Source organism: Poecilia formosa, unplaced genomic scaffold (assembly GCF_000485575.1).
Source record: "Poecilia formosa unplaced genomic scaffold, Poecilia_formosa-5.1.2 Scaffold156, whole genome shotgun sequence".
Classification (NCBI taxonomy): domain Eukaryota; kingdom Metazoa; phylum Chordata; class Actinopteri; order Cyprinodontiformes; family Poeciliidae; genus Poecilia; species Poecilia formosa.
The window spans coordinates 819,038-833,267 of NW_006800095.1; the positions used below are offsets into that span (position 1 = coordinate 819,038).

General features: G+C 39.2%; 2 protein-coding genes across 2 annotated transcripts in view; both read right to left on the bottom strand.

Moving 5' to 3' along the window:
- Positions 1-1,618, bottom strand: part of LOC103146336 (protein tyrosine phosphatase receptor type M) — a 205,350-nt gene extending 203,732 nt beyond the window's left edge. Inside the window, exon 1 of the mRNA XM_016677466.1 lies at positions 871-1,618. Coding sequence (XP_016532952.1) covers positions 871-943 — 73 coding nt within the window. The 5' untranslated portion in view covers positions 944-1,618. The remainder of the gene's footprint in view (positions 1-870) is intronic.
- Positions 1,619-6,834: 5,216 nt separating this feature from the next.
- LOC103146359 (leucine-rich repeat-containing protein 30) lies at positions 6,835-13,233 on the bottom strand. Its single transcript, XM_016677467.1, has 2 exons — positions 10,492-13,233; positions 6,835-6,845 (listed from the first exon to the last, which is right to left on the bottom strand). The coding sequence occupies exon 1, from the start codon at positions 12,995-12,997 to the stop codon at positions 12,098-12,100; it is 900 nt and encodes a 299-aa protein (XP_016532953.1). The 5' UTR covers positions 12,998-13,233; the 3' UTR covers positions 6,835-6,845; positions 10,492-12,097.
- Between the last annotated feature and the right edge of the window lie 997 nt (positions 13,234-14,230).

Consider the following 14,230-nt stretch of genomic DNA (forward strand, 5'->3'; position numbering starts at 1 on the left):
TTAATGTATGAAGAGAAATAAATAAAACACTTTTTTTTTCCCCCTCTGCTTTTTGTTTTGTTGTGCCAATCCCCCCACCTCCCAATCTGGTCGTTCATTTTATTCTGGAAGTCCCACTGGTTAAAGATGACAGAAAAGGGAGAATTAAGAGATTAAATGAAACTTGGTGATATGTCTTTTTAAAATACACCATATGTTCTGTTGAATGTGGAGAAACTGAATTGTTTTTTGCATTGAAACTTAAAAAAAAAAGAAAAAAAAAAAAAAGAAGCAAACTTGGAATGATTTTCTCACAGATTTCAAAACGTATCAACCGCGCTTTAAATTCAGTGTAATGCATTACTACAGGGGCACTTTATGTCTGAAATGCACTAATGAAAAATGACAGAAGGTTCTGCTTTAAGCTGAACCAGAAGCGCACCGGCGGCTCGTTTGCTGCGTGAATCCCTTGAGGTTAATCACATTAGACAGATCAAGATAAAGTTAGGCTCAAACAGTCCCCTCAGTCTACTGCAAACTTGTCGCGCAAACAGCGGCGGTAAAACGGCAGCAGAGTCGCCCACGCGGAGCGCACCTGTCCGCTGCGCGCGCCGTGGGACCGCAAAGGTGAGAACAAACTCCGCGCAGCTGAAAGCAGGAGTTCAAATGTGACATTCCCCGAAATGCGAGAGGGAAAAACAACACACCCGGCTCCACGCCTGAATACAAAATGACACGTTAGTGCGTTACTTCAAGGATTTCTACACCGCAACAATGACTAATGCATCAGAGAGAAGTGATTAAACTCGACTGAAGTGCATCTCTAACCCGTGCCACCGTGGCGTTAAAGAAGATCGCTGCCTGCAAACATCTTGGGGTGATCATCCTTACCTTTAAAAACTTCCCCTTGGACGGACAACAGGAGGCTCATCGCTGCAAACAACCAATTGATAACTTTATCCATGTCGGCAGCGCCGTGGTAGCGTTAACCCCCCAGTCGCGGGGTTAACTGGAAACTCTTCTTTTTCTAACTAAAACTGTACTTTAGCTGTGTAAAAATCTAAAGTGGCTCCTCGGTCCTTTGTCCCCTGTCCTGCGGTGAGGGGGTAGGGGGAGAGGACTGTGGCGGACACGGCTGCGTCTTTGCACTCTTTGGAGGAGGAATGTGTGAGTGAGTCCTGATTCCTGAATTACGCCTGGTTTGAGTGGTCCGGTGTTCAGCTCCAAGAGAGGAGCAGCGGCTGTCTGCGCGTCGTCTGGCCGGTAGAGGGAGCGTCTGAGTCCCGACTGGGAGGGAGAGGGACACGCCGAGGCGTCCACTCCTCCTGCTTCACTGGGGCTCCCAATTGATGCTGATCAGGAAAACATCTGCAACAATTTAAGTTTATGGAAGCACATCATTATCTTTTCTTCAGTATTTTAGGTGCATGAACTTTACATGATCCCAGTCCGTTCTGGTTTAAAATAAATATGTCATTCCATCCATCATCTTGGCATTTACTTCTAGAATGTTGTCAGTGGTGTTGCATTGAGAGCAGAGAGGTGGCGAGTTTAACGGCAAATTATATTTAGTTACCTTCAAACTTATGGTTAGAAATTTTAAGATGAAGAATGTCAAGATTTGTGGGATTATCTTTTTAATGCCTGGATGAGGTCAGAGCAGTCGCAAGGAGAGCCCATTGAATTTCTACTATAGGTGGTTGAGTTTATGTTTTCAACAACTGCACAATAACAATAAATTATTTTTAATAAAGGCTCTCGCAAAAGTACGTTTGGGTTTTTGTTTTTGTTTTTTTACAAACAACACACACATTTTTAACTGACTTCAGTTCTTTTGCTAACTGAATTTATGTGTAGCTAACACTTGGGTTATTATATTTCTACACCTAATTCTCACCTTAGCATTAGCCTTATTGTTAAGCTCCGCTGCATTAGAACTGGGCTCTGGTCCTCATAAGGGAGGGGTGACCACCTCTACCCTCTGAGCGCCATCATTCTGCAACTTTTAAGTGCATGCGTCCTAGCTTCGATGCACCTAAATGTTCTTCTTCGTTTGTATTTTTTTTTTGTACCACCGCCCCCTAGCGGACTGGAATGTGGATGACAATGATAGTCAAACACAGCTAAATTAAAACAAACACACTGAAACAAAATCTTGAGAATCTCCACGAATGACCAACCTCTGGAAAACACCCACAAACGTACCTATAAAAAAAAAAAAAAAAAAAAAAAAAAAACAGTTTCCCAACACACTACTTTATGATGGCAGAACTTTTGCTCTCTTAGTGATAAGCTGCAACATATATCAGCTGTGGCAGTGGAGACAGACAGAACTGAAGCAAATGAGACAGAGCTCTTTTTCATTAAGCCCCTAGAGGTCAGTGTTTGTAATAGCAGGCTCATGCCAACTCTAAACAGTATAGAAAAAAAAACAATTTGTGTTGGAGCAGAGATTCATCCTCAGACCCATTTAGGACTGAAATCGTACACCTCTCCTCAAGGCCCAGAGGAGGAGGGTTGATTATTTGTACTTGAGCAGACACTGGATCATGCAACAATTCAGTTACCACAGACACAGCACAAATCTCTAACAGAATAGATGCAAAAGATGCAAAAAAAAAAACACAAAAAAAAACACCCATAACTTGATGTTGCAATCATTGTTGTGAAGAGAGGAGACTTACACTACTAAATTGTTAATTTAATTTTAATTTTTTATCTCTGCTTCTGGAATTTATCTTAATATAACCCTATTTCAAGATGTTATAACAACCAGGCGATTTCCTGTAATGTACACACAACATTAGCCTAATAAAACATTTATTTTGCATTTCTCATTGAGACCTTTTTGTTGTTTATTGCACAATAGCTAAACTAAGTCAGAAATCATAATTTAAAACACAGTTCATAAATAATACCCACTGATTATTGTTGTTGTTACATTAAAATCTTTTTTTTTCATATGCTATTTTTTGCTAGCAATAAAATACAAATTTCTTTCCTAACTAGACATGTTCCTGTCCCAGTTTTATACAAGTAGCTTTATAATGTTTGGCAGATGGATTTTTAATCCCAGTTCACCTTGTGTGTCCTTTTTGATCAAATTCATGCATTGATCCCATTAAAGGGAAATGCCGGTTGACATTCAAAAGAACTTCATTAATTGGCCTGGAAAAAACAAAAAACAAACAGAAAAAAAAAACAAGGTTGCCTCATTACAGCAGAGATTTTCAAAGCTCTTATGGACATTATGTAACTCAAAATTAGTCTTATTTAAAACAGCAAGTGCAAATAACATTAGGTTGTTTGTCTGTGCAGCGGGAAGGAGATGCAACTAATGACAAAGTCAAACAATGTCACATTCCCTTATTGTTTTTGCATGCATAAACATACCCGGCAATTTCTCGTCTACCAGCAGATTTTATGGCTAATTAAAATTCAAGAAGATTGACATAGGTCATCATTTAGTCCCAAAATGACCTCCTCTTGTCAAGGATATATGGCTCCTGTTGCTGTTTTCCACCATGAGGACGCAAACAATGGCTAAGGCGTTTCAAAGAAACGCCTCACTGTGGTGTGTAGGTATTGTCTTGGCAGCAGCGGTTCTGTTTCAAGGAATTCATGAAATCCAGACCGAGCAGAGCTGTCATGGGAGTTGGTGAGAGCATGAACTTCAGGGATTGGTTGGAATGAGCGGACAGCGTCGTTGTTTGTGTGTGTTGTCGGCTTATGGAGGGAGAGAATCGTCGGTGTGTTTGTGAGTGTGAGATTGAAGGCTGTGTTTCAGCGGTTGACCATGAGCACAATTTGAAGTCATGTTGAACAAATATATCCTGCCTCACTCCAGTGGCTGTCTGATACAACTCCACAACAGTGACAGACCATCCTATGTCAACACCAGGCCTCAAATCTGTTATTTATTACTAACAAAAAAAAACAAAAACAAAAAAATAAAAAACGGTGGGTCTCGGAGCTGTTTCTGCTCACTAACATCTTCTTGTCATTGCTTAGATCATTTGTTCAAGTTTGTTTTATACAAAAATACCCATTTTAGCTTGCTTTACCTTTATGATGCCCTGCAATAGTGTCTATGGCTATTTTGTCAGCCATAGAAATTTACGTATTTTATTGTGGTTCAAAGTCATGCACCAACAAAGCAAAATAGAAATACATGGTTTAAAAAAATCTGAAAAGTGAGTCATGCACATCCATTTCTCCTCTACTCTGATACCCCTAAATAAGATCCAGTGCAACTAATAACTGTCCCTTTGCTAATCAGGTTCTCTTCAGGTAGCTTGATTAGCAAATATAGTCCAAGTGTAGTACCTCAGTTCTGTAAAGGCCTCTGAAGTTTGTTAGAGAACATGAGTAAACAGCAGGCATCATCATGCCCAGCTTTGAACTTCTCATTGAGTTTTCTTCAGTGCTTGAACATCTGAAAGTGGATTGAGTACAGCACAAAGGCAAACCTACCAGTTCATCGCCTTCCCTATTAACTGACAGGCCAGACAAGGTGAGCATTAGTCAGAGAAACAGCCGAGAGCCCCAGGGTAGCTCTGGAGGAGCTGCGCAGATCTACAAGTCAGAAGGAAGAATCTGTCGGCAGGATAACTATTTGTCATGAGCTCCAAAAATCCGGCCTTTATTAAAGAGTGACTTCAACGTTTTAAGCGTTGATTAAACAGAGCCATAAGAAGTCTTGTCTGCAGTTTGAAATAAAACATGTGGAACAAGATACTCCGATTGAAATGACCAACATTTGCTTCGTAGACTACATGCGACTCACCAGATGTAGCAGGAAACAACCACTTTACTATGACACACCATCAGTTTTGAAGATGCTCTTTTCATGACAGACAAAGAAGTAGGCCGTAGTTTCTGAGAAGATGGATCTAAAGATCAGAAAACCTTTTCAGGACTGCAAAATAATTTGCCTGCTAACAAGACTAAAACTACAAACGTACAGCTCTGCATGGATTAGGTCTGGGAATATTCACATTCAGAAATACCCAGTCAAAGTTCAAACTTAAAATCTGGGAGAAGACATGACAGGTGATGATCCTGTCACTCCAATTTGACTGAGCTTAAGTTCTTTGCAAATAACTCTATGCAAAGATTTTATGATCTAGATATGGAATGCTGGAAGAGAAATATCACCAAAGTACCTGCAGCTCTGCATATGAGTAGAAGATGGTCCTGCAGAGAACTGACTCAGTAGGGGAGAATACAAATCCATAGGTAAAAAATATCCACTCTAAGAAAATGAAGTTTGTAGTGGTGAGGTGACATAATGTGAAAAATAATTTTCTAATTCACCATATGCATCTCCCTTTCAGCTTTTTCTATGATCTATGGTGCTATGGAAAATCTTAAGTCACATTTCATTCCTTTATGTACTATAAATACTTTAATGGGACCAGGTGTTGTTGTTATAACAGTCTTGAGAAATATTCCTATTGACTTCTCAATGGTCTTTCAAGGCCTTTGGGTTTCAGTGCTAATGTGGCTAATGTGTGGTTTGAAAAGATCCTAAAACAAATGGGATTTCAATGCAGCTTGAGATTTCTTTGACTTAATCTAGAGTATAAGAAACACAAATAATAACAGAGACATAATAAAGTATTTCGTCATAAAACCGGAGCTCACAACGAGCAATGACTTTACTCTGAGCTCCACCAGGTGGAAGAAAATATCAGATCCTCTTCAAGACTGAACCCAGCCAAATTTCATTTCATGTACACATGATTGCATTGTTTTGCTCATGGTTCAGGTGTCAAAGTGGTAAATAAAGAGCACTGATTTTTGGCTAAACCCCTTCGTCACCACAACTGGACTGAACCTCTACCATATCATTGCAGCCAGTCCATCTATCCACCATCTGGGATAACCTGGAAATAAGACACAAAAAGAACTGAGGCAAAGCCTGACCCCACGACCCAAAGCAAACCCTGACCTACATCCACGCTAGCAAATTTATGTTGCGTACATATAGCAAAACAGCATTGCTTTCCAGGTGCAACTGTCCTGCAACTTTCAGATTCGACACCTGAAACAAATAAATGGATCATTTTAAGGTCTCAAAAGAGCTGAATGACTTCTGATTAGGGGAATCAGTCTTATGATTCATATGTGTCTTTTGCAGGATATTCACTTTTGAAGAATTACGTATTATTTCCTCAGTACTAATGCACATGATTATCAAATTAGACATCAAAATAGGAATGTTTACAGCTCATACAAATACTTTGATGATGTTGGCTTTATATAGATTTATGTTCACACAGCACACCTTAATAAAAACATATTGAAAAGAAAAAGTACTAATGGCTTAAAAACGTGTAAGTAACATGAAAAACAGAACTGGAATCCTGAAAAGCTTCTTTCAAAAATAAAAAAAAACTTAGCATGAACATATTTGCCAAATTACGTTTGTCATAACTGCAGTCTGCAAACACAAATGTCTGAACTTTGTTTCATGCCGCAACAGTAACCACCAACAGCGGAGGAGCCTGTTAGTCTGCGGCAAATTACTTTTTACTCCTTCATGTTTCTTCCTGTGGCGACTGTTTCCATTAGTTTGTTATGAAAATGATTAACTAAATAACAAATTGTAATTGATATAACTGGGAGTCTGATTCTTTGTCAATAAGAAACCCTCTCACCCTGTGTAAGGAGCGTCAGTGTGACTGAATAAGTCACAGAAATTTAACTGCACTCCAAAGAAAAAACTTATTAAGTCTCTCCTCATGTGGCTGCCTTACAGCAGGGGGTTTGGCGTTTAATTCCATTGTGATTATCCCCTGCCTTGATTGTCGGAGGCTCAAAATGAGATTGATTAGCTGTCCCTCATTTTAAGAAATCACTGGCTGCCACCGAGGCTAAACTGTTTTCTAAGCTTTGGATTAAGAATGCAAAATAGCTTTGAATGAACTGCACAGGAGCCAGTCGGCGCTCGCTACTCGCTTAGAAATTAAACAGTGTCCTACTATAAATGGAATTGGTGAAGCGCGTAACTATTAAATAGGATCAGTAAATCCGATAAAGCCCATTGTTGATCCCAGCTGACCATCAGGTTCACGTGCTGTAATGCCCACAGGCAGACGGGTAAACTGTAAAGGAGCGCATTGCTTTCCTGACATAGTGTGTTGTGTACTTTATTAGAAAATGCACAAGAGAGACTTTCCATAAGTGGATCCAGGAAGTGGATTAAGAAGGGAGTTAATCTCAAAAGGGAAAATTGTTATGGCTATAGTAGTAGCCAGGATTTGGAAAGTGAAGAGGAGCAAGGCTGTATAGTGCACTAAATTAGCTAATGTGTTTGTAAAAATAAGCAACATTTCTGTATTTTCTATCATTTACAGCGATAATTTCTCAGAAAAGTCCCTTTCTGTTTCCCGTTCCATCACAATTAAGGTTTATTTATTCACTTATAAATAAACCTAAACCTAAAATTGAGACTTTTCACAATTTTTATATTTGCTTTAATGTATTTTATTGAGACGGTATGCAATGATGGCCAAGTAGAAGGGAACTGATAAAAACCTTTTAAAACCTGCTCAAATAGAAATCTGAATAGTTTGACATGCAGTTTTTATCCATCCCTCCTGACTTTGATACCTTTAAATGAAATTCAGTAAACTGAGTGTAAACTTTAGTTGTAGTCCAGCTTTGCTGTGAAGGCCTCAGAGGTTTGTGTGAACAAATTTCTGAACAATGAGCTTCATGAAGCCCAAGAACACACCAGAGACAGATCAGGAGGAAAACTTTGTTAGGTTACAAAACAATATCTAAAGCTTTGATCATCTCACAGAGTTCAGTTCATTTCACAATCTGAAAGTGACAGTGTATGCCATAACTGCAAACCTACAGCAAAACATGGTAGTGGCAGCATCATGATATGGGGACACTTTTCTTTAGCAGGGAAAGCAAAACTAAAGCTAATGGAAACATGTAAGGAAGCAAATGCAGCACAACACTGGAAAAAAAAAAAAAACTGTTAGAGATGGCAAAGGACCTGAAGGTGGTTTTGGAGGTTTACCTTCCAGGAACAAACGTAAAGATGCAAACAGACCTGCAATGGAATGTTTTTGTAAATTATATTAATGTGTATATCTAACTGAAAATTCATGTTCACAGACACTCTCCATGTAATATTCAAAGATGATATATATTCAAAACCAGTGTACATCCCGAAAAACGTGAAGCTGTTATTATAGCAAATTGAGTCAAATTGCTTAAATATAAATGCATGCCACACTTTTCAGATTTTATTATTATATCAGTCATACAATAATATTATCTATGATTATTTGTACAAAACATAGAAAAAGTATTTTGTATCTTCAATCTCGCAAGTATGCATAACTGTGTATTCATTTATTACAACAAATCATAATACAACACCTTGTAGTTTATATTCACAACATAATTTAACACAAAAATGTTCAAGTGTTAGAAACTTTGAAACATACAACATTACATCTCTGTTTAATTTTTAATATTTTTCTGCACAAATGCTTTATCTGTGCTTTTATTTAGTTTTTTGTTTTTTCAACATTCCCATAGTTTTTCCTGACATTATTTATTGTTTATTTTCAAAATAATAACTGGGTGACTTATTCATGGCTAACAATGGGCTTTAACACAAAATATGCATATAAATATCTAGAGATTAAGATTTTACAGCCATAGTCATGTTTATATATATCTTATTTCTCGGAATATATGTTTATCAGACTTTTCTCTCCAGGTTCCCTTAGAGCCCCACACAGAACCTGAAATCGGGTCATTCGGCTCACGCCGATGCAACACTTCTATATGTGCTTTCTTTGACAGCATATCCCATGATCACTATCTGGGACAAAGACTTATTCAAGAGGGCGTCATCTATCATGAATGCATGGACTGTGTGTGTGCGTCCATGCGGCCCTGTGATGCAGTAACAATAATTTACCAAGAGAGGTCGCTTTTCTGCCGTTCCTCGGTCTCACTTCAAATGAAATTAGAAATGTAGTTTTAGGACTAGTTGTAGAAACATAGGCTTATAAATCTCGATCACAGATAAAATGGCTGAGCTGCAACAGATACTGCTGATTAGTACTAATGAGGACACTTTTTCTTACTCATTACATCAAAACGGCTGCTTTACCGGAGGAACCTGAAATCACACTCACATGATTCGCATTCCCATAATCATTAATGAAATGAAATTAAAAACATTTTTAATAGCACAACAGGTCGACATTTTTAGATTAACATATTTTCAAACCAGAAGCATTTGTGCAATTTTTAATGCTGAAAACACACAGTTCAACCAGATTACTACAATATGCAATCCATATTCTGAAAATGCGTAGAAAAGTACAGCATCAGGTTGCTGATTATCAGGATTTTGTTGATTTCCGTTAAATCCAAAAATCTTTAATCACTTCACTGACTGACTTTACTGTATTTCATTTTAGAATAATAAGGCAGAATTTAGTATTTAAAGTCATTTAGGTTAACATGTGTCAACAAATATGGCAACCTGTGAGCGATGTTGGCTTATCTAACATTTCTGGATGTTTCAGATGAACACTGAGAAATTCAAGTAATACATATAAACAATATCAAACAAAGAACATACTTTTTGTAATGTTTTTGGAAAATTTAATTTAAAAATCCCATTTATTTCCACTTAAAATGACTAATTTAATATCACACATAGACGTATCATAACAGAGGCACGTGAACATAACTCTGTTACTCAAGATTTTGAAGTTGAATTGACAAGTTTGAACCCCAGACATTAAGTTTGAAGTGAGAAAGTAGTCCTCTCTAAACTTTCAAACTAATGCTAAGCCAGAGAGGAACCACTTCCAAAGTGGATTTCTGTCATCGTGGGGCTTAACCACTATAATTTGACACTAAATTGAAATTCTTCAAAAGATAATTTTATAATCTAAAACCTTTCCAATTTTTTGCAAACACACAGTTAAATGAGAAAAAGGGATTTTGGGGGTTGAAATGCATATATTTTCATATCACCACTGAGCAGTTACAACTAATTTTGTCTTTAGACTGAGATAACTCAAAGCAAAAAAACAACTAAAAACTATTTCTTCAACTCGTAATAAGCTTTACATTATGTCAAAGCATGTTTTTCCTCAACAAATTTAGAAATGTTTAATTTTCTAAACATTTTTTAAGAACAGATTGCTTTCACAGGAGTAAAATCCTTCATGTTTTCAGAGATTAGACGTACAACGCAGCATAAAACAAGTTACGCATTTGGAATGTGAACACTGCACCTGCTGGTTTTGGTTGGGCTTTTTCAGAATGGGCAATTTGATTTGACCTGTAGCAAAGCCTGAATATGTAAAAATGTATTTTAGTTGCATAGAAATTGAGTCGTTTTAGAAGAAAAAAAAGTAGCTTTTCCTAAACCTTAGAAGAAACAATGCAGTGGACATTCAGTTTTAGAGAATTTTGCATTAGATGTCCTCTTTAACAAACACATAACCTACTTATAACATAATTAATGTAGCTTAATGCTTAACAGAAATGACCATGAAGTTTACATTCAGAGCTGAACGTAATTTTCAAATGTTTAACTCAACTCCTGTGTTGATATTTCCTCTCCAAACTGGCAATTTAATTCAAACAAACATCAAAAGCGTATTAATTTAGCTTAATTAAACTTTTGTGAACCTTAATCTACCTTTACTGCGTTTGGAAAACATTTTATTCCTATCTTTATTGTCAGCTACTTGGTGGTGCAACACGGATCATCCTTTGATGCTTTGATCTGATGAATGGAACAATATTTAATCGTCTCCATGTTGTGTGTGTGTGTGTGTGTGTGTGTGTTTCTTTTTAATCTGTTGAGGAATCTTCAACACCCCTGCCCTGCTCTGCTGTTCTTTCCACTGACTTTACACACCTGATCCCTCTGACCTGAATACAATGAGGAGAGTTGCTCTGTAGTTAAACTTACCCCTGTCAGACTCACACTGCCACACCAGGATCAGCCGATGAGCAATCAGCGCTCAAATGCAGACTTGTGAATTTTTAACGCCAGCTGAACAGCTTCTCTCGACCCCATTGAATAACAAAACTGGATATGCAAATTTGAAGAACTATACTGCTATTCAGGCAAAATTCAGTATATTTTTACAGAGTCATAGAGATAAAGTGGACAATTTTAAACAATATTAGGCTTATAGCATAATAATCATGCTTTGAATACACAAATTTGCAAGCACTTGGCAATAGTTCCTCATTTGGGGCTAAGGTAACTGTAGAGAGCACTTTTTTAACCTTGCATTGCCTTATCTTACAGTTATATTACAGTGGTAAACTCCTTCATGAACACAGTCCATGTTTTTGTACCGCCACACCAAATCCTTTCCTCACATGCAATTTATCAAAAATATGATGTGTTCAATATTAGTCTTGTGCTTCACAAAAACTATTTTATATTCAGAAGGATGTGGAATTATTAAATCCAGCCCTAATTTAAAAAACAAAACAAAACAAAACTGTGACACAGTTAGGATCAACCTTGAAGCTCCAGCTCAGACACCAACTGTAGCATCATATATCCATTAGAAAGCAAGCCAACTCATTGAGTCTGCTCAGTTGCTGCATTACGGAGCCCTGAAAGCTCCAAGAAACACAGAATCTTTATGTGTGCATGTAATATTCCTCTCTATGATCAGAATGTTCAGATTAACCAGGCCCTGAATCTGGTTAGCAATGGCTTGCAAACAATTGCAAGCCACTGCTCCCAAGTGAAAGAAGACCAGGCCTAGCATGCTGTAGACCAGTGACCTCAAACGGCAATCCTTGAGGGCCAGAGTCCTGCATAGATGTCCTACACACTGAAATAACATGACTAAACTGCTTCACTAGCCTCCACAGAGCTCTGCTAATGAGCTAACATTGGAGCCAGGAGTGCTGAAGCAGAGACACATCTAAAAGTTGTAGGACACATGGAGTTTGAGACCATTGCTGTAGAAACATCAGACTGAGTTTGGTCAAATGGTGCATGGCCATCAGGGTGCAAGGAATCATCAAACAGCACACACATACACACACACACACACACACACACACACACACAAACAGTGGTGCTTGTTTAAGTGGGCTTGAGGTAGTTATACAGGGCACTGAGTCCACCTTGCAGCACCTCATGGATAGGCTTGAGAAGCGGGTTGTGAATTATATGAAGTCCTTTATCGAGTGGGTGGCAGGCCAGCCGCCTGAGTCTGCTCAGCTGGTACATCTCATCAGGCACATTTTGCAGCTCGTTAAAGTCCACATTCAGAAGCTCTAATGAATCCAAGAAACACAAAGTCTTTGGAAGAGTGTGTATGCTGTTTCCCTCCACGATCAGGATCTTCAGGTTAACCAGGTCCTGGATCTGATCCGCTATGGTCTCCAAGCGGTTGCAGGCCAAGTGCAGGAAAACCAGTCCTTTCATGCTGTAGACGCAGGTGGGGATGTGAACAATGCGGTTGTGACTGAGGTTGAGTTTGGTCAGATGATGCATGGCAGCCAAGCTGCTGGGGAGGCTGGAGATCTGGTTGTTGGCCAAGCTCAGCACCTCCAGGCGTGTGCAGGAGCCCAGCTCCTCAGGGACCTCGCTCAGGCGGTTGCGACAGGCAAACAGCACGCGGAGCTTCTTCAGCAGACCGATCTCAGGGGGCAGGCTGGACAGGTTGTTTCCCAACAAGTTGAGAATCACCAGATTGTCCAGAGAACCCAGAGCAGGAGGCAAGGAGCACAGACAGTTCATGGACAAGTTGAGCTTCTGAAGGTCCTGGAGCTCCCACAGCTCGGCGGGGGCTTCATCCAATCCCCGCATGGCTAAACTTAGAGTACTGAAACCAAAGTGTATGCTGGTTTGTTTTCGGATCCTCTCCGCTGCCCAGGACAGGCTGGGTTGGTCGTCTCTAACTGTACCCTTCCTCCTTTGGCCCACACTCACCTCGTTCAACTCTGAGCTGGACAGGCTGCGGGACTGCTTCCCACCCATCACCTTCGTAGCGATAATGTTTCCGTCACTTATAACAGCATGCAATTAACTCAATCACCAACTCCTGAAGCAATGAGAGGTCTGCTAAGGACAATTGCAGCTGACTGATCTCCAGGGCTCTTGAACGTTGTCAGCAGCAGTTTCACTGTACCGCCTGGTTGCTCGTAACGCTCACATTGATTCCTGGCTGAGTTTTTCTTCACCAAGCTGATGCGGCAGAGCGCTGTACTACAGACCCTGTGATCTGCATGTCCCAGATCCTTTCTTACTGGGTTTCATTCCCCAGCTGCCCCTGTCACTTTTCAAGCACACACATGCCATTTAGATCCCCACCCACCGAAAGGCAGGCATGACATGTTGTGTGAGCACAGTCACTTGAGGCCACTGCTACAGCTAATAATGTTATTACAGATCATAGAATTAACCACACGTAGAAGTCTCCACCTTTACTTGCACCCTCTTTTTTAAAGACGTGTAAAAATGATCTTTACATAATCTTATACTAATTGCATTTATTCAGTGACGAAGCAATCCCCCCCTGCTGCTAACACAGATTAAAAGCCAGTGTTTTTCAACATAGCACTGCGTAATACAGAGAGAGGATCTTGGGTATTTCTGAAGACTGATGTGGTCCAGGAATAAGGGTGAGTTTGTGTACCTGGAAAATGTTCCCGTTAATTTGGCCATATATTTTGAATCATTATCCTGTTGAAGGACGCCACCAGATTTGTATTTACTGATACCATGAGTTATTAGTTTCATATACTTGAACAAGGTTCACAAGAGCTTTGTATGGGAAACTGACCTACGGTATCACAGATCTTTATGTAGCACCAAGTACAGATACTTATCCAAGATCTGTTTTAAATCCAGAACCACACAGAGAGGTTCTGGAAAGCTCTACCTTATGTTTAACCAAAGTTCCTGGCTTAGTTAAAGTTCCAGCAGTGTTTTTCTAATTGAAATGTTTACATTGGTGTGTGACAAAAGTAAACAACCCACTAGCCTATAACTTGCACAATAGTACAATATAATGGTACTATTTTTGGCATTTTTTGTTAATTTTTCTTATATATATATCTAGATATTTTTTTTTCCTGAGACCCCTGGTAAGTCCTTGCCACAAGGTTCTGCAGCAGTGAGCTGTGGGGTTTGTTTATTGCCTTCCTCCCTCACCATTCTTCTTTGCGGTGTCAAGATAAACTCAATCCTGGCTGGTTTGTCTCAGTTCCA

Bases quoted from the DNA above. Each gene is read 5' to 3' on its own strand.
- LOC103146359 (XM_016677467.1), bottom strand. From the start codon at position 12,997: ATGGGTGGGAAGCAGTCCCGCAGCCTGTCCAGCTCAGAGTTGAACGAG.